General features: G+C 40.6%; 2 protein-coding genes and 1 long non-coding RNA gene across 3 annotated transcripts; 2 read left to right on the top strand and 1 right to left on the bottom strand.

Annotated features, from left to right (window-relative positions):
- Nucleotides 1-203: 203 nt before the first annotated feature.
- LOC120112306 lies at nucleotides 204-1,690 on the top strand. The gene is made up of 3 exons (XR_005513780.1): nucleotides 204-310; nucleotides 400-954; nucleotides 1,317-1,690. It is a non-coding gene; the product is annotated as an uncharacterized LOC120112306 (long non-coding RNA).
- Nucleotides 1,691-7,482: 5,792 nt separating this feature from the next.
- LOC103708984 (sulfite exporter TauE/SafE family protein 3-like) lies at nucleotides 7,483-14,765 on the top strand. Its single transcript, XM_008794118.4, has 12 exons — nucleotides 7,483-8,082; nucleotides 8,197-8,356; nucleotides 8,960-9,160; nucleotides 9,242-9,306; nucleotides 9,395-9,422; nucleotides 9,506-9,591; nucleotides 9,669-9,755; nucleotides 9,835-9,885; nucleotides 9,987-10,208; nucleotides 13,896-13,989; nucleotides 14,180-14,320; nucleotides 14,474-14,765. Exons 1-12 carry the CDS (start codon nucleotides 7,867-7,869, stop codon nucleotides 14,557-14,559), a joined length of 1,437 nt encoding a protein of 478 aa, XP_008792340.2. The 5' UTR covers nucleotides 7,483-7,866; the 3' UTR covers nucleotides 14,560-14,765.
- A 1,017-nt stretch (nucleotides 14,766-15,782) lies between these two features.
- Nucleotides 15,783-22,047, bottom strand: LOC103708983. The gene is made up of 6 exons (XM_008794117.4): nucleotides 21,284-22,047; nucleotides 17,677-18,768; nucleotides 17,418-17,480; nucleotides 17,108-17,328; nucleotides 16,504-16,610; nucleotides 15,783-16,113 (listed from the first exon to the last, which is right to left on the bottom strand). The coding sequence occupies exons 1-6, from the start codon at nucleotides 21,402-21,404 to the stop codon at nucleotides 15,999-16,001; spliced, it is 1,719 nt and encodes a 572-aa protein (XP_008792339.2). The 5' UTR covers nucleotides 21,405-22,047; the 3' UTR covers nucleotides 15,783-15,998.
- Between the last annotated feature and the right edge of the window lie 1,492 nt (nucleotides 22,048-23,539).

The following is a 23,539-nucleotide window of genomic DNA, read 5'->3' as shown; positions in this document are numbered from 1 at the left end:
AGAAGTCAGAGTTCTTCAAAACGCCCTAAGAGATCCGAGTTGGATAGTTATTTGGATGATGATGTACTTCCTGATTTGGAGAATAAAGAGTTTGACATCTTGGCTTGGTGGAAGAGCAATGCAGCAGTCTATCCTATACTATCAAGAATGGCTCGAGATGTTCTAGCTATTCCAGTCTCCACTGTTTCATCTGAGTCAGCATTCAGCACTAGTGGTAGAGTTGTGGATCAGTATCGAAGCTCTTTGAGCCCTTCTACCGTAGAAGCCTTAGTGTGTACCCAAGATTGGCTTCGTGAACAATATGATGAAGGTTTATAAATCTTTTAAATTTATCTAATATTTTTATTTGCTTATTGTACTTATAATTTAAACATTTATGATTGATTTGTGTGTTAACAGTTGCAAATTGCTCGAGTTCTGTAACGTTGAATGTAGATGACGACACCCTGGACTCCTGGAGTGGGCAATTTGGGAGAACTGAATGACGATACCCTCATCAGATCTAGTTCATACCTAAAGTATCAAGTATGAAGTATGTTTGTTGATGGAGTATTTTTATGTGGATCATGGTTATTTGTTGCAAAATTTTATGAGAGTTGTATGTTTTTGAACTGCAGGCCTGAAGCTGACTTCAGGGGATTTCTCTATTACATGGATATGATGAATATATTATTGTGCAGGGAACAACGACTTCAGGCCGATGATTTTTTTTATCCTCCTGTTTTTGATGGAATCCTTTTGTTTGGTTTCAGTTGTATCGTTGCACTTGGTTGCATGGAATGAATTTTTTTGCAAGTTTTCTTCAAACCATCAGATGCTATTTTGTTAATGATCTGTCTGATTGCCTACTTGGTCCATCTTATATTTGATTTAAGTTGAATAGGTTGTTTGCTTGTCGACATTTTTGCTTGTATGTTTACAAGAGCAGCATATGCAATATTTTTGTTGAATAAGGTTCATCTTCTATGCTTTATTGTGCTTCTGTCTCTCTGTTTAAGGTGAAAGTCAATGTATACCAGAAAATCCTTGTTCATGTTCTGAGATTGTCTGGTTAGATTCAGAAACTCATACCTGTGCACATGAACTTTGTTGAGGAAATATCTCTTGGCAGAAAACATTAATGCAGAATAATGTATACAAAATAATGGCAAGGATGTTGCTGACGCTTTCCAGTCCCTAAAACTTCATTGCAAATCCTGCATGTAATTTTATGCAAAATATGCAGTGAGAGCTTGTACGGACTACCTAAGCATAAAGCATCTGATATTTTATATGCATTTGTATTTTGCCAATCACATTTTGTTTTCGTTTGGTAGGATTTAGAGCAGCTTTTAAACTACATTGGAGCTGAAAGTTTGGGACCAAGGCGTGTATTAGCTAACTTGAAGGAGCTTGTGAGGATCATCCAGTCTCAGGAATACATTGACATGTAATTAACTCCACTTGTATCAACGTGTTGAAGCAGCAGATAGATTTTGCCAAACCTTGGTGCAAATTTTAGTGAAGCACCTTTGACACAAACCAATTGAATACAATTTTCCAAAGATCTGTATACATATTACATTTTTTCGATGTAACATATTGTTGTTTCTACAACAATGAAAGCAATATTTCTAATGTCAAATTGCTACCAATAGGTTTGTCTAAATCTAACAAGTATTGGAAGTCAGATGGTTCACTTTGACTGACAGATGTTACTTCTTATCATTGCCTACATATTTGCTTATCTGGACTCTCTGGGATATCTGCTTTTAATTAAAGTATAATAATCACAAAGCCAATCAGTTGCTCACTTTTCTAATGAAACAAGAGAGGATATTTTAAGTTCTCTTTGTTCAAGAATAGCATGAACTTGTTTGCATGTCGTGCATGATTGCTGCTTCAAACAAAAAATGCTGTTAGTAATATAAGGAAGCAGGTGAGAATGAAACATCAGAAAAAGCCAGAAAACACAAAGGAGGATATGCTATGACCCAAACGGGCTGGCCGGGCTGGGGATCGGGCCGGGCTCGGAATCGGGCTGGCCCAAACGAGCTGGCCCAAACGGGCCGGCCCAGGTTAGGGCCCAACTGGGCCGGCCCAAATGGGTTCGGGCCGGGCCCGGGCCGGGCTCGGGCCGGGCTCGGGCCTTGTTCCTTAAAAATTTTTCGGGCCCCGGCCCGGCCCGACGCCCGAAAAAAAAATTCGGGCCGGGCTTGGGTAGGGGTTTGGCCCGACTCGGCCCGGCCCACTTCCAGCCCTAATTGTACTCCCGTGATTCCTCACTCCCAACCCTGATGTTAGTTTATGATTGGGTCATGATCGAGTGAGTGGTAATCTTGATTATACTCCTTTTTAGTAGAGTATTGGGAGGGTGCATTATGGCATTTATGCATGGCTTGGCAGTATCTGCAGGACACCTATAGTCGATGGGGGTTGAACATCGGCCTTTGTGCACATAGTAGCCTTCTGGGTGGGCGGAGCCCAGTCCCTTCCTAGGGGGGACACGGCCCTAGGCGTAGGATCGGCCGGTCCTACGACTTATATTCTGCTTGCCGCCGGGCATAGTAAGACCCCGCGAGGTGCAGTATGGCTTTCCGCGGATGTAGAATTCCCGCGAGGTGCCGTTTAGTATGTAGATGTGAGATGGATTTCTGTTCTGGATACTGGCCAGCATTTACATGATCAGTGTGGTATCTTATCCTGCATATGCATGTGACAGTAGGGAGTTGTTGCTGGTTCGCCTGGGGCGTAAAACCCACCTCCCGATAGCTGTCTAGCATTTACATTATCGATATGGTGTCTTATCCTGCATATGCATGTGACAGTGGGGAGTTGTTGCTGGTTCGCCTGGGGCGTAAAACCCACCTCCCGACAGCTGTCTAGTGATGATTTACATATTGGTGTGGTGTCATATTCGATATATGCATATGGCAGTAGGGAGTTGTTGCTGGTTCGCCTGGGGCGTAAAACCCACCTCCCGATAGCTGTCTAGTGATGATTTCAGCATATTGACACCTGATTTGTATGTTCCAGCATTATGATCTGTTGAGCATATTCATGAGTAGCATATATGTTTACTTGATTATTCCATATATGCTTCAGATGAGTTGATATTGATTGTGGTGATATTGATGATTTACTCCATATTCTCTATGTTGAGATCATGTTCATCTTGTTATTGATCTTGAGATTTCATCTCGAGCCATGATTATATTCTGTCTCATGTGCATAGTACTCTCTACTCCACTCACTGAGTATTTATATACTCACTCCCCAGTTTTGTGTTTTTGATTGCAGGGCAGGTATTGTATAGAGAAGAGCAGGGTTAGAGATTGCCTGCTAGCTGTGCCGCTCCATAGTGTAGCATAGTATAATGTAGATAGAGGTTTATCCCCTTTTGGTGTATTATAAACCTTCTGTTGTATTTAGTGTATAGTTACAGTCATAGATCCTGTTGTGGATATGGGTTTGACCATGGATGAAATGGGAACCAGATTTTTATATAGATAAGTTATATGCCTGAGATGATGTATTGATATATATTGTCCAGGTTCATTATGTGACAGATTATGTGATTGCTGCTCTGACAGGTAGCATTGTTGTATGTAATGAGATAATCCTGACAGGTCACCATAGGAAAGGTGATCATTTTGTGCATGTATCATGCCAAAATTTTCAAGATTTATTGATGATTGATAGGTAGTAGGGTTCTACGCGGTGGCTGGTGGCCTTATGCCTACCCGCACCCTAAGACCGTCGCGGCGGCCCGCCGGGAACGGGGCGGGGGTCGTGACAAGGAGGGGGAGGGGTGATGGGGGAGGCGGGGAATCAGGAGGGGTAGGAGGGGGGAGGCGGAGGAGGAGGACGGGGAGGTGGAGGGGGAGGACGGGGAGGTGGAGGGGAGGTGGGGGATGGGGAGGAGGAGGAAGGAGGACGGGGAGGTGGGGGATGGGGAGGAGGAGGAAGCGGGCGCAGGGGGGAGGGGGGGAGGAAGACGAGGCGGAGGAGGAGGAGGAGGAGGCGGAGGAGGAGGAGGAGGAGGAGGAGGAGGAGGGGGAGGGGTGATGGGGGAGGCGGGGAATCAGGAGGGGTAGGAGGGGGGAGGCGGAGGAGGAGGACGGGGAGGTGGGGGATGGGGAGGAGGAGGAAGCGGGCGCAGGGGGGAGGGGGGGAGGAAGAGGAGGAGGAGGGGTGATGAGGGAGGCGGAGGAGGAGGAGGAGGAGGCGGCAGTGAGGAGGAGGGGGAGGAGGAGGAGGCGGCAGTGAGGAGGAAGGGGGGGTGTACTGAGAAAATTTTAAGGGCAATATGGTAATTACACTAAAGGTTAGTTTGGGTATTTTTTTTTTTGGTTTTTGGGAGGTGTCCTGAGCAATAGGGGGGGTGTACATAGAACCACCCCGTTCTCAGCGGGCCCCAACGCAAATCGTCCCGTCATTCCATGAAAATTACCGTCCTACCACCTGGCACGTTCTCAACAACGAAGGGCGGGATTAATGATAAAAAAATTTAATTCAATTAATTCATCACTGCTTCCAGTCAAGAAAGAAGAGACATTTTAGTGACAACTTATTTGTGTATGAAAGCAAATATAATCTCGATATCGTGCTGGATTAGCAGGCTGGATTACTCTTTGAATATAATCTCAAGTACAGTTTTTTTTTTAATTTTGCTGTACTGAAAAAAGTTTGAATTGGTTCAGTATAGTTTGATATGTAGTTTGATGCTACATTCTATTTTTTTATAAAATATACTCTTATTTATAAAAAAAATTTATAAGAATTCTCATATTCGACATGATGCTATACTACTTATATCGTACTATATCAACATAACAAATTTTTAAAATGGCTATATACAGTCTCGTAGCATTACTTTTTAAAGATCTAAATGATTTCATTGACACAACAAATAAGTTTTAATATTAAGTAAACTATATATGTAAAACAAAATTTTCCGTTGTATTTCTAGCAAATTCATTTCATCAAAAAAATAAATTGCAAATTATACATTTTTTTTTGTTAAAACTATCCATCTAATTTGCTACAAGCAAACAAATATATAAGTATTTTTATCAATCATAGCATCAAAATTTGGATACCACTCTTCTAATCAAATATTATATATATGTTAAGCAAATTTTGACCAAAAAGTTACATCCAATCTTTCAGAAAATCATAATCTTTCATATACTTAATCTACGAATATAAAGTTATGTTTAGTTTCAGTTAGGTTTATTTGGACTAACCCATAGCACTTGAGTCCTATGGAAGAAAAAAAATCAACATCAAATTAAGTAGAAAATCCGTTCTTATTTGATTATCTAAGCATACCTTATGAGAACTCGTGCGAGTACGTATTTAGTTTCATATCGGTTATTCGTTAAAAAAATCTTAGATATCTAGACATGATTAAAAAACTCGAAAAATACTTTTCGACTAGCATTTTTAGATAAGGTGCAGGGGCGGCCCAAAACATTTGGGGGCCTAAGGCGAACTCACTAGGAGAGGCCTTTTTTTTTTAATGATGAAAAATTTTAATAAGTATAAAATACTTTAAAATTTTCATACCCACATTCATATTTTCTATTAGACATTTTAATCTAAAAATAATATTATCAAACAAAGCAATTAAAAAAACACCACAAACAGATTAAAATATAAAAAAGTTGAAAATGATAAAATTTGATTGTGTCAAAAAAAACAAACTCAGGTCCCGATAAGTAGTGCCGAACTTGACGGGGAGAAGAGGCCGAATAGTGCCGAACTCGACGGCGAGAAGAGGCCGAACCGCCGAAGCCACAACCAACCTACAATTGGACAAAAAAAAAATCAATTGTAGTGTCTCTAACTTGACTAAATCAAAATCAATTGGATCAAAAAATTAATCAGTTGGCCATTTATTTCCTTAGCTTTTTTCATTATTGTATAACATTAAATGCAATAAGCCAATAACAACAACTCAGAGAAAAACTCCATGAGATAAGCCATGTAAATAGTCAAGAATCCTTTGGCAAATAAAATAACAAATACCATGTAACAGGGGCGGCCCAAAACATTTAACTCCATGTGAAATAGACTCAATAGTCATTAGTGATTAGTCAATAGATAGGCTCACCACTGCGGCACTGCCTGGGAATTGGGATGCTAACGGAGGACGGTGGTCCGTGGATTTTGAAGCGGAGCCGACGAGGCCGGAGCCACGGAGCGGTGGAGCCCGAAGGTCGGAGGAGCCGAGGACGGCGAGGAGGAGAGCTGGAGAGGAGATCCGGACTCCAGAGTCCGGAGCAGGGGCGGTCGAGCCTCAAGCCGTCGACGGGTTCTTGCTTTCTTGGAGCCGGAGGAGGAGCCGAGGAGGATGGTGGGCCAGTGGCCTTTAGAAGTTTAGAGGCTAGAGCGGAGCCGAGGAGCAGGAGGCCGGAGCCCGGAGCCGGAGGCTGGAGGTCGGAGGAGCCGAGGACGGCGAGCAGAGCTGGAGAGGAGATCCGGATTCCAGAGTCCGGAGCAGGGGTGGTCGAGCCTCAAGCCGTCGACGGGTTCTTGCCTTCTTGGAGCCGGAGGAGGAGCCGAGGAGGACAGGGTCCTTTTGAAGTTTAGAGGCTAGAGCGGAGCCGAGGAGCCGGAGGCCGGAGCCCGGAGCCGGAGGCCGGAGGCTAGAGGTCGGAGGAGCCGAGGACGGCGAAGTGAAGTGAAGAAGCACTGGGGGGAGAGCCGGAGAGGAGAACTAAAGAAGCCGAGACTGCCGAGAAGGTTCAGCCGTTCAGCAAAAAAAAAAGCACCGATGGAGAAGGGGGGAGAGAAGAGGGGAGCCGGGGAGGAAATGCCCGTTGCCTGTCTCATCTGTCGTAGGTCGTAGCCATGCCCGTCGCCCAGGCCGTAGCCTGTCTCAGATGTCTGTCGTCGGGGAGATAGGGACGCACTGTAGCGGCGTAGCCGTCGCCCATCACCCTTCTAGCTTTCGGATGGGAAAGCTCAAAGCTGTGCGGCCGTGCAGGCAAAAAAAAAAAAAACTCTCCACGAGTCCATGGGCAGAATGGGGCCTTCCATGAGCCGGGGGCCTTAGGCGACCGCCTCAGTCGCAGTCGCCTAAGGCCCGAGCCGGCCCTGATAAGGTGCTACATTGTTATAAATAGTATCATAGCAGACCCACTCATAGCCTATGCAGACTAGAAAATATTGCAGTATGGGTTTATTGAATTTGTCCACGAACTGATTATGGTACTTATGATTAGATTTGAATAAATTTGGATGCTTAGTCTAACGAGGACGTCATAGTTTAAATGGGGAGTAGCGTGTGTTTAGTCTCAATTGATTATTTACTGGAGAGATCTTGGATGCTTATATAAAATTAAAGAACCTAAAAAATATTTTCTAACTAGTTATTTTGGGGAGGTTCTTGGTTGTTATACTAAACCATACCACTTATTAAATAATTCCATCCCTTAGACTATAAACAGAAATCTCGAATATCTTAAGTCAGGGAAATTTCCGTAAACAAAATTTCATACCGAGAGTCCCGCTTCTACGTTCGTTGAACTGCTCTACGGTCATGCCCCAGGACCCGACGGGAGCGGACGGAGAGCTCGACCGTTACGGGGCGATTGGCTCCCTTCGATTCCTTTCGGACATCCCGCGCCTTTCTAAATTTAGACCGGTTTCATCTCGCTCCGAGGGTTCCGCAGGAGTCATCTCCTTTCTTCCCCGTTTCTTCAGAGGAACCTGTTTTTTTTCGTTTTACCTTTTTCGGTGGGTTTATAGGTTTTCCGGCCGGATTCCGCTCGAGTTCTGGTTCAAGGCGAACAGGATCGCCGGAAATCTGGTAAAGATAAGATTTTTAGGCGTTTAGGATAGTAGGGGAAGATTAAAGGTGGGATCTTTGGGTGGGAGATGGGTGGAAGATGGAGAAGGTTGGGAACGTGGGTTGTGGGTGCTCTCGGCTTCTTCTTGGCATCAGCGGTGGTATCGGCAGAGCGGGGCCTCAAGATTGGTGGTTTATTAGACGATGTTAGTGCCGATGGGGAGACGTTTGTGTTTAGTTATCTTCTCAAGGCGCTGGGTTTCTTGTGGCAGGCCGACGGATCTTATTATCACCACGTTTGGCCGGTAATTCCTTTCAAGCTTGTTCTTCTATGTTTATTTTTTTTCCTGTTTATTCTGGAGTAAATGGATTAGGGATTTTAGCTGTTATTGATGGGATTATATTGTGTTTGGTTATAGCCAATGGAATTCGGATGGCGACTTGTGATAGGTTCGTTGATTGGGTTCTTCGGAGCGGCTTTCGGGAGTGTTGGAGGTGTTGGTGGGGGTGGAATTTTTGTTCCCATGCTTACACTTATTGTTGGGTTTGATCCAAAGTCATCAACAGCATTGTCAAAATGTAGGAATTTCTTTCTGTTATGTTATTTCTAACCAAGGGAATGCTGTTCATGAACTCTTCTCTGGTTTTCCTTTTCTTTCTTTCTGTTTCCTCTTTTATTTATGAAAAGTTGCTTATTTCCCTTTTTATTTGAATGAAGATCTGCTATCTTAAATTCTTATTTAATCCTAGTCTCGGTAGTAACGCTGCATGACATCCTATTATCTATTGCCAATATAGGTTTATTTTTTGTAAAATTCATTTTTTTTTGTTACAAGAGAACTTGAGTATTGTGGGAAGGTTACACTTGGATTGAATGCCAGTTTATAGTTTATTTCTCATACTATTTTCAATCATTCAGTATAATTTTATCAGCCTACAGTTTGTTGGATTGGCTGCTCAAAAGAAGCATCATTCTGTTTAGCTTGTTTGCTTGAATTTGCTTTCTAAGGTCAGGTTTCTTTCTTCCCCCCATTCATGGAGACCATTTAAAGTGGGTAATTTCTTATCATCCTCTATGTTTGTTTTAGCATGATATTCTGACTGATATTTGGAGTAGAAGATTTTTTTTAAAAAAAAAATAATTCTTCCATAAAAATTTAGATCTTAGTGCTCTTTGACCAGGTATGATCATGGGCGCGGCTGGGTCAACTGTCTACTACAATCTTAAGCTGAGGCATCCAACTTTGGATGCACCAATCATCGATTATGACTTAGCTTTGCTTATTCAGCCAATGCTTATGCTTGGGATCAGTATAGGTGTCATTTTTAATGTGATATTTCCTGACTGGATGGTTACGATTCTCCTAATTGTCCTATTCTTAGGTAATCGGTTATCTGATATGTGCGATCATTGTGATTTTGTTAATGGGAGCACCCTTTATATATGCTGATGGAATTTTACAGGCACATCAACCAAGGCATTTATGAAGGGGGTTGAGTCATGGAAGAAAGAGACAGTGATGAAGAAGGTATCTCTCCTACAATCACCTTCCTTTTAGCTTCTTCTATCCTCTTCGTTTAATAATAATCCATCTGTTTCTTCTTTTCTTGTTCTAGGAGGCTGCTAAACGCTCTCAGCCCAGCAGTAAGCATGGGAGGAATATGTAATACCCTGCTTTTGTTTATGTTTTAGAAACGAGTATTTCATCGCTCTCTCATTTTATCCAGGTGGTGGGAATCAAGAAGAAGAATATAAACCTCTTGCTACCGGTCCAAGCAATGATGGAGAGGTTGCTGTGACTGCAGAACTAGAGGTAAATTAGTAGCACAGATTGCTTTGCCCCTCCTAGTTGTTGGACTTAATACAGACTATAATCAGTAACCAGCACAGGTACCAGTTCTTCAGAATGTTTGCTGGAAGGAGCTTGGCCTTCTTGTCTTTGTATGGATATCATTCCTCATATTACAGATCACAAAGGTGAGTAATTGGTGAATAAGTTTTTAGTGATCTAAAATAGCAAGATTTTTTTTGATTGGTATTGGCTGTACACTTGCAGAACTATACAGCAATATGTTCCATATGGTTTTGGGTTTTGAACTTGCTGCAGGTACCATGCCTTGCTTCCTGTCATGTGTTTAAGGGTCTAGATAGTTCTAGTCTTTCAAATGGCTTTATGAATATGAAATTTATCATCCTGTCTTTTTGCAGATCCCTGTCTCCATGGCAGTAACTTTATACGAAGCAATTAGTTTATACAACGGAAAAAGAGTGATTGCATCCAACGGGCATGAAGGGACAAACTGGAAAGTCCATCAGTTATTTATATACTGTTCATTAGGTGTCCTTGCTGGTATAGTTGGGGGACTGCTTGGACTAGGAGGAGGCTTTATTTTAGGTCCACTCTTTTTGGAGCTTGGCATCCCTCCACAGGTTTGTATTTTGTCTTCGCTTACTTTCATAGAACTGCCAGATTATCATATATGTCAATTTTTCAGTTCATTTGAATTTTTATCTCGAGTGACCATTTTGCATATTGTACTGATCTTACCCATTATTGTGTACCTTATTCTTTTGGTATGTATATTTCTTGTTTAAGCAATCAAACTTATGTTTGCTACGTTCTGATTAATGGATCTTTTGTACTATGTCTTCCTTGCCTTGCATTTGAATACATATCTCCTGCTGTTATAATTAGCTCATGGTATCGTTGTTGTAGAAGGTCTGAAATTTGAAGAGGTAGTGTTGGAGTGAATCCACAATCTCATTAAGGAACTAACCCAAATTAATGTTAGAAAGGATCCATGCGCTGTGGACACTTAGTGGTGCCAATATATAAACTTGCTAAAACACAATTCATATGTGTTCATACAAAGAACAATAAAATACATGTATATGGTATAAAAAACGTACAAGGTTGTGCATTGCTTTTCAAAACTCACGTAGATCCTAGACCAACAGCTTACCACAAGAAATGGATCTCACACAATATGTGTTCAATCTGGCTTCAGGAGAGGGGGAACAGAAACAATTTAGTTTAGTAAGGAAGGCATGAATAAGATTGAAAAGAAGTTACTGAGAATGCAAGTTCTATAGATCATGTGAAATTATGGTCAAAGAGCTTGACTACTGACAACAGTTTGCGAACAGTCGCATGTGCTAAAGCTCTCTATGGACAGGCCTCGAGGTAATCTGGTTGGTCAGTGTGCTAGTTGATAGAGTACTAGTAAGAGCTAATAGGATCCTGTATAAAGGCATTTGCAAGCAATGAAGGTGTTCAGATATCCAACACTGCAGGTGAACTTTGGTTTCTTCAGAAAGTCATTACTCATTAGCAATATTGCGGATCACTAGCCAGCATTTAATATGGTGATATGGGTAAGTGAAATTTTGATATGGTATCAAGAAGATCTAAACAGAGCCTGATCAAATAATGATGCAAATGCATGCAGAATTGCTGATCATCCTATATACAATGGTACACGTGCCTTCCAGCTTCCACTGAAAATTTTTTAGGAGATTGGAGTATTTCCCTTCTGGTGAGATAAAATTGCTGAACAAGTTGATTAGAAATACAGAAAATAAACTGATGAAGTCAACTGACAGCAAGGTAGATGGATAAGTGATGCGGGATGAATGCGAGGGATTTAAACATAAGGATTATCAGTAAGTTATGTTGATTAACTAGCCTAATAGCAGCAGGAAATTCAGTCACATATGGGATAAGAAAACATTAACATGAGCATAGTAATTTCAAGACTAGTTACCCGCATGTACTAATTCATTTAGGACTTAGAAGAATGGACCGTTGTGGTTGAGAAACCACTTGATTAGGACACTTCCTTCAATAAATCAGACCTAGAGTTGAGGTTTACCAAACATTGAACTTCTGGATTTTTTTTGGAGGAGGATCCTTGATCTCACTCTTGAAGGTTGATGATTGGATGACCAAGCTTCATCTTCCGTTGCAACAGGGCCCTTTTGCTATTGGTTTGGAAGGATAATTGACCCAATGACATGGAGTACTTTAAGGACCTGCAAAGAAACAGGGATTAGAACTTTGGCGTGAGAGGGGAATGGAAATCACAAAAGAAAAAGGAGGCGAGAGGAGGTAGGGCAATGGTGGATGTGGTTGTAGCTTTAGGGCCTCACGCCCAACTTGGAACAAGGGCCTCACGCCCAACCTTCTCTCAAGGTGACAAAGCAAAATTGCTAAGGAAGAAAGAAACTCTTTTTATTCATTCATCAACTGAAATTACAAGATATCATGAGGAGGTATTTATAGACTTTCCTCATGATTTGAAATTTAAACACATAATGAATGGCGCTCCACATTTGAAGGCTTGGTTGCTAGAGAAAAGAAAAGAAAGTTGGCCGGCTTTAAGGGGGAGGATTTGAAAAGTTGTTGGCTCCCATTTGAAATTTTCTTGCATTTAAATTGTGGCCGACCTCTTGGACTTTGAATTTGGGTGACGTGTCAACTTGTATGAGGTGGCATGGTGATTGGTTCTTCTGATGAGGTGGCATGACGTTGCATTGGTTTCTTTGATGAGATGATGTGGTCGGCTCCTTATGCTTGACTTCATCCTGGTTGGCGTGCTTCCATTGGTTGGAGTGGTGGTGAGGTGGCCAGCTGATGTTGATGTGGATGCCGAGGTGGTGCTCCAAGGGTGTGCAAAGGTGGTGGTAGAAACATGCAACATGTCCTGACTTGGCTTGCTTTCTGACTTATTGAGGCTTGCTTTCTGACTTATTGAATTTATTTACAGGACTCGATCAAAGCCACAGTGACCTTGAGTTAATTGATTGGAGTCTTTTCTGGATTCTGGTGCCCGCACCAATAAGTGAGGTGTGGAGCAACGTTCAAAGCCACATGCCAATGTTGCAAGATATGTAGGTTGTAAGCGATGGAACCATTAATAGATTTCCTATGGTTAGACAGGCAGTTAGGTCTTTTTATGCTTTAAGAAAGCAAGTGTTGGCGCAAGCATAACCGTGAGAAGTTAATATACAAGAAGCAATCAGTCCTGAAGATGTGGATCTCAATGCAGCATAAATATGGTATGAATGTTCACCAAGAGTTATGACTACGATGAGTAAATAACACTACGTAAATACCAGGCAGTAACAGGCATTTTGTTTCAAACTGAGGCCATCGAGTCACCTCAAAAAACTAAGGCCATTAAGTATGAAGACCAAAGTATAAGTATGTGCCTTTAGAAAAGATGGACCCGTTAAGCAAGGGAAAAGCATGAAAAAAAATAAAGGTTTTGTGGAAAGGTAAATGGCTTAACAGTAATTCTTTCTTCATGGGGTTGGAGATCCCAGATTTTTCAATGAGGTGGTTATCCAGCTAATAGATTTCCACAGATTTCGTAAGGTCTAGATTCTAGGCTTCAATTATGGGATAGAATTCATAAAATCACATTAGCTTAATAAGCTATCATGCTCAGTTTTCAAGGCTTACAACCTTCATGGAATGATGTTAATGTGAAGAAAGGTTTAGAGTCATTTTATATGTGTTTTGGTTAAATCATCAGACTTGATAAAGATCAGTTTTTCCTTGGAGAAGCTGAATGAAGAATTAGAAAGTAGAAGTCCAGAGAGGGAGAGGATTTTGATCAAATCATACAGGGACAGGGCTGACATGTAATCTTTTCTGTTTCCAAATTTTAATTGAATAAGGAAAGCAGGTGGGCATGCATGGGGAGTAACTAGTTAATAGTTGTTACACGAGAATTAAAGCAAAAGAGGATAATGACATAGAAGGGAAGATTTCCCAGGATTGCAAAAAGACAAATGGATAAGCAGGTGTGGGGAGAGGGAACATCTAATTTCTTGACATACCATGTTGACATATACATCTTCAACAGAGTTCAGTTAAAAAGACCTTTAACACTGTCATATCAAGCGGAGCAAGAAGTTTGTTTTTTTATGTTTGGATGTTCAATGTATGTTTGTAAACTTTATAAATTGGCCTAAATCAGGCATTAGGATGTGCTTGCTGTATGCACATCCTATTGAAGTCGTTACACTGTATAATATGAGAATTTTAAGCTGTTTCTAGATGTAGATATTTTGATTTCTTTATCTCATGTATTTCAATGAAATTTTATGCAGGTCTCAAGTGCAACAGCAACCTTTGCTATGACATTCTCCTCATCCATGTCCGTTGTAGAATACTACCTCCTAAATCGTTTTCCTGTCCCATACGGTACTACAACCCGCTTTCCATTCTCTAGCACAAATAGAATAAAAAAGTAAATTACCTTTGGCTTGTGACTAATTGCCAAATTGATTGAGCAATTGGAACACATCTTAGGTCAAACAAGGTTTGTGAACTCCTTCCTCTAATTCTCGTGCCAGTTATTGATGTGTTAGGCTGATCGTTGTTGATTTGGCAGCTCTCTACTTTGTCACGATGGCAGCAGTGGCTGCCTATGTGGGCCAAAATGTGGTGAGAAGACTAATCATTCTGATGGGGAGGGCATCACTTATCATCTTCATATTGGCTTTCACAATCTTCATCAGTGCAATCTCATTAGGTAAATGACAAACAGACGATTGACTCCTTTTCCAACTGCAATTGTTTTAAAGTTAAGATATCAAGGAATAATGATAAAGGATTCTACTCTCTTCTGGCTGCTTCTGTTCTCTAGTTTTCTTATGTGCCCTGCACCTCTTAATGCTTTCTACAGGTGGAGTTGGAATTTCAAACATAATCAGAAAAATCAAGCATCATGAGTACATGGGATTTGAGAACCTCTGCAGATACCAAGCCTAGGAACAAGAAGGGAAAGGTTTATGTTGAGTTTGATTGACTTTGTTTCATTATGTCCGAGCTCTCAATTCCTTTCTTCAGGAAGGGCCCCAAGATGTGGTCCATTTAGTTCCATACTAACTACCATCAGGATCTTTTTTTTGGCTTTTTAAAATGAAAAGAAAATTTTTGTTATATTTATTCCAAGACATCATATTTTGTCTTTCCTATGCTCAGGGGTTAAGCTGCCTGTCATCAAGATTGTTTATTTTGTGCCTTCTTAACCAAGTTGCTGATTTATGAAACTTGGAATCGGCTCTGCTATCACCTTGTGTATAGAACCTGGAGTTAAAATTCTCAGCATGGACCAAAGGTCATATGCCACGCTGGAGAGGGGTGTGTGTATTATATACGTACATACATACATACATATATACACACACACACATACATACAAACATGTATGTATGTATATATATGTGTGTGTGTGTGCATGTGTGCGTGTGCGTTTTTCTTCCCCCAACTAATGAAGAAATCTTGGCAGAATTGCCACATATAAAATTTAGCACCAACAAAGAAATACCCCACTTGTTTCTCGAGAAGAGATGGGAAACATTCTCAACTCTAGACACTCAAAGATTCTTTTTCAAACCTACTCCTATTTTGAGTCAAGAGATAGATAAATACACACATCCCATTGCATTGATAGAGGTAGAACTAATAGACACATCCTATTCTTTTTCAAGAATTTTTTTTCTATAGATCTGCCATTTCTTGAGTATATGTGTGTGTGTATATGTGTATAAAGGAACATGACCCTTCGCAACTTGCGAACATATATACATATCATCTACAGTCACATGGCCCTGCACATCTTGACTGTATACGAAACCAAACTAATTCGGATCTCTCTTAAGGCGAAGAGTCCAAGTCAAGCTTAATGCAAGTCTAAGCTTAATTTAAGTGCAAGCCAGTCTCACTGAAACAAGTTTAGGCTTGGTTCAAGAAAGAACTTGTCTAACATCCCATAGAGCCTGCCAAGCTCATCCAATAACATCCCCTGTAGAACTACTCTCGCCATGAACAATCTTAAAGGTTCAGCCATGCAAATGTCTTATCTGTATCTCATTTTGCATTATCCAAATGTTAAAACATTCCCTGAAGAAGTCACTTTGACTGCCTCTTTCAAATTATAGATAGCAACAAAGTGCAATTGGACCCCAGAAGTGGTTGCAAGAGAGAGAAAATGATATTAAGAGAAATGGAATATTGTACTTCAATTCAGATTAATTATGTAGAACAATGAGTCATGTCAGAAATAATTCAGACAAATTGACACACTTTCTAATGGTACAAGGATAATCAAATAAACCTTCATTCCTAAGTCACAGGAGTGATAAATGCACAACAGGATTACAAACAAGGCATTAATTAGATAAAGAAACAGGCATGCTCGGATGAAATCAGAAACATGGCACGTTTTCTGTTGTCATGATCAAGTTGCATGTGGAGTAGATGGATGCTGCTGCAGCCCTCACTGCATACTCCTGCTCATGAGCCTCGGATTTTTTCAATTTACTGAGAACAGAAAAGCAGTCAATCAATACAGTATCATCATATTGAATGACATGAACAGCAATTGCATAAGTTTAATACATGTCAATTACAATAGAAATGAAGCATGATTCTCCTTAAAATAGCTTAAAAACATGACTGATCTTTTATCTTCTTTCTGAGGATATTTATAATGCTAAAGCATCCAAAAAAAATTCTGGCTCAGCAATAATTATTTGCTTTATTCAAGTAAGTGGCTTCCTCTTTAATAATGCTCTCACATTTAAAGAAGATATTCATAAAAAACATCCAACATGTAGAGCTACGACAATATAATCTGCACAATTTTTAAAGCAGGATATCTGAAATGGAATCAAGATTCTTGTAGTTAAAAACTATGAAATCCTGACAAACCTGGAATCCTCTGATGAACCAAATTTTGATAAGCCTTCCACACAAACATAATTCAGGCCTTTCTGACAATGCAGTTGCATTTCTTGGACTTGTTTCAACCAGTTCTCCTGAAAACAACCATATTTGTCCATTTATTGCAGAAAAAGGCAACATCTTAAATAAGTCAATCAACCTATGATTCATTGATACTCCATATGAATCGCATTACATGATCTGCTTGCTTTAACGTATTTATTTGGGACCACCATACAAGTCCTGCTCCAAACATAGTGCCATATATATCAAAGAGCATTCACTTCCTTACTTCAGAGAAATATGGCAATCAGCTCTTCAAACCAATATCCTCAGTGTCCAAACGTTAGGGCTATGCTAGCAGCACCACTGTTAGAATTTATTATTATCGATGGAAACTAAGAAGGAAACCACACGGTTCTTTTTTGAAAAAAAAAGGTTATCGGTAAAGAACTTAAAATTAAATCAAAATAGATATGTTATACTACAAAATAGATGCTAATAAATACATAATAAGATAACACTTCAATGATGATATTAAAATCACTAATTATCTAAGAGTCAAACTATAAAATCTTAACAAAATACTCACCAAATGTTTTCCCTCCTCGTACAGTGCTTTATCCATCTGACTGAAAAGAGATCTCCATCGTGCAACATGCATCTCTTGGGAAGGTTTCTTTAAACATTGAGCCTCAGAGGAATGCACAAACGAGGGATCATTTTCTTGGCTAAATGAGAATTCTGTTGATAATAGGTAAGGTAATTCTGTTTGGATAACATTCCTTACTCTCCTCCTGCTGCGCCTCAATGCTTCATGCATGAACAGACTCTCAATTACAAAATACGAGCATATTAAACTATATTCAAAAACTTATTCTTCAAGTTTAACAAAAGATTACCAGCAAGACGCCCTTTGATGTCCTGCTGAAGTAGGTCCAGCCACTGAGAAGAAACAGTAGCAGCTGTAAATGAAAAAAATGTCAAATTAGTTCATCTGCAATTTTTAACACATTTTACATATCTTCCCTTTCACACGAGGTTTCTGGAAGAATTTGATCAACTATATAAAAGGCCAAATTCTCCAATAATTTGTGATGATATCAGCAATCAAACATATACAAACTCAAAAGAGGATATCACATACTTGTTTAGAATTACCTTTGAGTGATAAAGAGGTAATGTTATCTTGGTTTGCAGAGTGATAGTCAGTTGATGCACCACTAGCATTTTCTGATGTCTCTGTTATAGCTGATGAGAGTTTCAGGGTAAGTGCATCATTATCATCTTTTGTGCTGAACTGAGTTGTAGAAATTTCACAACGAAACTTGTCTTCAGCCATATGCATGTCCACACCTCGATCCAAGCTGGAAGGAACGGATAGTTTATTTAATGACAGATTCAACTGATTGGTTGCTGAACCATGGGCATAGTTATACGGTTTCCTTCTATCATTGGTGTCATTACTTTCGCTACCCATTTGATCAGTGAATCTGTTTTGTGTTTGACCATCAAGCTTCTCGGACCGCACTATAGCCTCTATTATGGAATGAACCTGTTTGCTATTTCTGACATGATTAATGATCCCAGGGTTCAGTCCAGAAAGAAGTCCACTTGGAGCAGCAATTTTTGTGAACCGGTTAGCCTGTTCTCTCCTTGCAAACTCAGCCTTTCTTCTGAATTCATCTTTTCTCTTTCTAGGCTGGCAGGCACGTTGCTTGGGCATTGGTATGCCTCCATGTGATGATGATAGGAAGCCATTCTGTTTCATTTCCTTCCATATTCTCAAAGGTTCACTCTCCTCCACTGGGCCAGTAGTGCTTCCACTCTCAGAGGCATCTACAGATTTAACCTGTCCCAACTTTTTGTAGGGATAAAAGGGATTCTGTTCCACCATACTTGAAACCTCTATAGCATTAAGATCCACACCAATGCCCACAGAATTCAACTTATTGTGTTCACGCTCTTCATCTACTTTGGCAGGGAAACATGATCCACTAGTTTCCTTAGTGCATTCTGATACCGTGATGCATCCCACATTTGCTGAGGAGTTTGTAGTGCCAACCTGACCCAAGCTCAAATACGCTGCATCCTGTCCAAGAGAACCTTTGCCTGCAGTCCCTGGTACAAGTTTATCTGAAAGCATAGATGCATTTGCCTCTGTAATTTGAGATACTTCCTCTTCTTTACTTTGATTTCTAAGTCCCTCAGTTTCTTTCATGTTAGAGGATTTCATATTACAGGTTCCAATTCCTGGAATATAGACTTAGCGGTCAGGCACAGGTTTCGAAACAGATGAAATCAACAAGACAAATGTAAGAACAAAAGAAGAAATATGATTTCTTTGCATCATCAGCAGATATCAATCTTTACACAAACTATGTTGAGACTACCAAATCAATGAAGAAAAAAAGTTATGAAGCCTTATTATATAAATTTTAGTTTAGCATATTCCCTTAAGAATGTGAGGGCTTACAGTCAAAATACAATGAATCCAAAATTATGGTGAAGTGGTCTAAACAATTAGAAGCAAATGAATTTTGCAGTAAGGTATAGCATAAACATATGATGAGACTTACAAACAGGTAGATGGTGAAAGCAGGCAGTCAGCTGCAGGAATTTGTATGGTGTCTCAAGTGTACACATGAAGTGAATAGCACATAATAAATACTATTTCAAAAGTAACAGAATTTATAATCTAAATTAGGTACATAAAACTTATTTTTCTCCTTGAATTCAAAAGCTGAGGTAAAGATTATCTGAATTCCATAAGTATTTTGCACTATACGGTATGCTGCTCACTTGCTCAGTCACATGATTAGCTTTGATAAGTTGTCACCATGCTAGAAAATGCAAACTTGTTGGATTACTTTACAGGACAAATGGGATATTGTGTCAATGATCTGCATTATTCATGAATTGTTTACACGTAGGTTATTGCTTTACAGGATTAGGCTTTCCCTTTTCAAACAACAAACTTATCATCCTCCTCAAACACCATCTATCCTTAGATTTCCAAATTATTCCACTTCCTTGATGCACCTATACCACCATCCCAAGTCCTCATGTATCCAAACTCCAAGGCTGCGTTTGGTTTGGAATAAAAAAAACTGGTATAGTAGAAGCTGTGCGTATGCCAATTTTTTTGGCTCCACATTTGAATAGCAAGAGAACTTTATGAAATAATTTTTGAATGATGACTTCTTTTTCACAAAAAATAAAGTGAAAAACAGGCATATAAGGTGCCTTTATGCCGAGGAATGGCTTATGACAGCTCTTCCTTGGAATTATTGTACCTATCATAAGCAAGTTTGAACAGCATAACTATTCCTCGGTTATACCTTCTTCCCAAATGTTGTCTGCCAGGCATAAAGCTTATTCCAATATGCCTATTTTATGTCTGAACCAAATGGAACCCTAATCTCAAATTATCTATCAATGACACCACCAACCTTATCACCCCACTAGAAGCCCCATGATCATATCATCCTCCACCTTGTCATCCTCAACATGGCTACTCTTTCATTTACTTGTTCGTTTATTTTGAGAGTGAGGACCGGAGGAAAAGCTAGCTGAAATCTGGTGAGGGTGGTCCATAAGAAACTAAGAGATACCATGTAAACTATTTCTTTTAACCCCCCATAGTAACACCAAATTATGAAAATGTACAATAGACAACACTGGAACCTAGCAAAAAACATGAGAGATTTACTGCATTTCCAAACCATGACAAGAAGAAAAAAGAATATTTGTTAGAAATAAGGGAGGGCATGCCCATTGCCCATCCCGAGTGCTAACTGCATTATGTAGTTATCTAACTCCCTCTTGAAAAGAATAACACCTTGTTAAAAAAACAAGACATCAAATACGTGAGAATCAATCTTCTTTTCCCCTTCCATCCTTATCTGCCATCATTGAACCTGAGCGACTCTTGGGCTGTGAGAGAAAATCTCTATTTCAATAGTAAATGGATTTCCAGCTGCGAAATCATCCCATTCAACCATCAAAGTAAAAGAGCACGACAAGGATCACAAGGAGAAGCCTAGAGCACGTAACTCTAGCCAAAGAAAGATCCTAGAAACATTGATCACATGCTTTCATAAGGTATGTTATTGATTAAATTTTTCAATAACCATTTGATTTCCATCAATATTAAAAGAAATAACGAAAGTAAGAGATGCCCAAAGTTATCCAAGCCTATTCATCCAAGAGATCAAAAACCATATCCGAATCAGCCAGATTATCCATTCAAGGCTGCAAGAACTAAAGCAGGTAACGTTAATATAAAACAAGAAAGCATAAATTTTATAGCTACTGAAACATCATAAGATCCTTATAAATTGAATTCCTCTGATAAAGCCACTCAAAATTTGATCCGCATTCATGAGCCTTTCATAAATGGAGATCCGTACGGAGCACCAAGAATGACAAACCAATATCAAAATTAAAACTTTGTCACGGTTTTTCGAACAGAATCCAGCCATGAATAATTCCTGTCATCAGTTGTCCACAAACCCACCATAGAAAGACAACAGCCTCAGTTTATACATCAAAACGAATCTTTTGACCCACCGAATTCGCCAGAGAATTCCAACAAACCCCTATCATATAACAGCAATAGAGAGAGAGAGAGAGAGAATGGCAGCGGGGAAGGAGAGGGAGACAGCGGGTCAATACGAGAGAATGTGTGGAGACCTAGGGTTCTGGCGGGGGTAGAGAGCGAAAGAGATCAAGAAAGCAGGAGCGAGGGAGCGGTAGGACGCCATACCTTCGTCGGACGCGATTCGCCGGAGCAGAAGACGAGGGAGGGATCGGGAGATCAGGATCGGAGAGAAAGAAAGACGAGGGAGGGATCGGGTTGGGGGCGGGCGGAAGAGAGAGCGACGCATGCAACTTGGCGTGCGCACGCGCCGAGCGCTTGGGTTTCAAATTTTCAAAAACCACGACAGCACGGCGAAATCTTTCGATCCGAAACTCGCAATTGTCCGAGGGCAGGGGGTTCAAATGACTCATAACGGTTTTGGAGGTTACCGTTAGAAACTCTTATCATTACCACGTGCATATACCCATTTGGTTCATTTAAAAGAAACAACAATATAATTATTAATACTTTATATACGGTTAATAGACAATAGTAACACTCATTCGATCTCTCCATTACTTCGCTCTTCAACTATGAAATTTTCACTGGTCGCCTTAACCAGGACATGTTGATCCCAAAGTTTTGATCATTTATTGTAAAATTTTAATTGGGTATCCTAACCATTTAAGCGATGTTTTGCACAGGCAATAATATTATTATCTCCAGAGGAATAAGAACTCAATTAATGATATCAACCTTGGACGGGTACACCTAAGATATGGTATACAAAAAAAATATTTCGAAACAAATATATCGATGTGACAAAGCTTTATATAATTATTGTTATTTAACCATCATCATCTTATAAAAGTCATCATATAACAACCATTCAATTGATGTTTTCCATATTTATCAGATTAAAATAATTTTTAAAAACTCAAATTCTTATATTAGTTAAAGATATTAGTTTGGAAATGATGATATTTCCAGCAATTGTTATTTTTTATCATTTTTTCTGCAATTTCTCATTATAATGACTAATAACATTGGTAGTGATTTATTATGTTTTTATAACCAGAAAACTCCATAAAGAGCTAAAGTGAGCAAAGATTTTTTTTTTTTTTTGGTATATCGACTGCTCACACTGCTCCCGCATGAGCACAGCAAGCTATATTACTAGCAAAAAGGCTACATAAAGCAGAAAGATCAGAGAACTGTTGGGTTTAGAGAAATTCTCCAGAATGATGAGCAGCGAATGAGGCGATTCAATCAGCAGCTTGATTTGCCTTCCAAAGGACATGCCTGACTTGGATAGCACGGCACTCCCGCATCATTCATCGTGTGTCGCTTAGAAGCAGGTACTCTGCCTCCTCCCACCCCTCCTCCTGTAAGCACTTAATCAACGAGGCTGAGTCCTCCTTCAGAATGATTAAGCCAGCTTAGCACATTTCTCGTATAGGAAAACTCCTCTCATGCTGCCCTGAGCTCCGCCCCAAATGCCGAAGCTTCGAAGGAACAACATCCCCCGGCAGCAATCAGCCTGTAGCTGTGGTCTCTGATCACAAATGCTGCTCCAGCACTATCACCACCAGCAGGCAGGCTCCCATCGAAATTCACCTTAAGATGGCCAGAGGGTGGGGGCTCCTAAGAAACAAGAACAAACTTAGGCGCTGTGGCAGCAAAAAGGGGTCCCATGTATCCCTAACCGTCGTAGATAAATCAGACCCAACAGTCTCAATCACCTCCACTACCTAATGGAGAGCCCGTTCTACAACAGACCTCACGAGTGCCCTCCTGTCCTCGAAGACTCTGGCATTTCTGTCCAGCCAAATGTAATGAGCCAAGTAGACAGCAGCAATACGCAACCCTACAATGCTCGGGGACAATATGACAGACCTCACCTACCATAGAGAGTTCCCCATCGCAACACCGGACCCCAATAGGGGAAACGATGCCCTCCAAACCTGAGCTGCCTATGGGCACTGAAACAAAACATAACTGACAGTCTCCACCGAATCCTGGCAGTCCACATACATCGGGGAAATCTTGACTCCCCTCCTCGCCAGCATGCTCCAAGTCGCCAGGTAGTCCCAAACCACTTCTAGATGAGTAATGCTACTCGGAGGTGAACCCACATCCTCCAGATCCAGCTACCATCGCATTGTCTAGCCACTTCACCCCCCATCACTGTCTATATGTCAGCCGAATACACCCGACCCAGTCACCGCCCACACCTGTCTATCCAATACACCCTAAGATATCAGGATGACAAGTACCCTCTCAACTAATTGCGCCCAAAACCCTCTCTAATCAAGACCTCATCCCACCGGCCCTCCAGGATAGTTAGGTCACTGAATTTGAGCTCGTCAGCCTCACCGAGTCGACCATCTTCGGCATCCAGCAAAGCAGTAGCTTCGCCACCCATTTATCCTCCAGAACATC

The sequence above is a fragment of the Phoenix dactylifera genome, chromosome 11 (genome assembly GCF_009389715.1).
Source record: "Phoenix dactylifera cultivar Barhee BC4 chromosome 11, palm_55x_up_171113_PBpolish2nd_filt_p, whole genome shotgun sequence".
NCBI classification, from domain to species: domain Eukaryota; kingdom Viridiplantae; phylum Streptophyta; class Magnoliopsida; order Arecales; family Arecaceae; genus Phoenix; species Phoenix dactylifera.
This window is presented reverse-complemented; position numbering and strand designations above follow the sequence as displayed.

What these genes read in the sequence shown, in the direction of transcription:
- LOC103708983 (XM_008794117.4), bottom strand. Translation starts at nt 21,404, where the DNA reads ATGCGTCGCTCTCTCTTCCGCCCGCCCCCAACCCGATCCCTCCCTCGT. An exon ending in TACCTCTTTATCACTCAAAG is followed by an intron (nt 17,481 to 17,676) that starts GTAATTCTAAAC and finishes TTTCATTTACAG; the next exon opens with CTGCTACTGTTTCTTCTCAG. An exon ending in GGTTCATCAGAGGATTCCAG is followed by an intron (nt 16,114 to 16,503) that starts GTTTGTCAGGAT and finishes TTCTGTTCTCAG; the next exon opens with TAAATTGAAAAAATCCGAGG.
- LOC103708984 (XM_008794118.4), top strand. Translation starts at nt 7,867, where the DNA reads ATGGGTGGAAGATGGAGAAGGTTGGGAACGTGGGTTGTGGGTGCTCTC. An exon ending in TCATATTACAGATCACAAAG is followed by an intron (nt 9,756 to 9,834) that starts GTGAGTAATTGG and finishes GTACACTTGCAG; the next exon opens with AACTATACAGCAATATGTTC. An exon ending in CATCAGTGCAATCTCATTAG is followed by an intron (nt 14,321 to 14,473) that starts GTAAATGACAAA and finishes TGCTTTCTACAG; the next exon opens with GTGGAGTTGGAATTTCAAAC.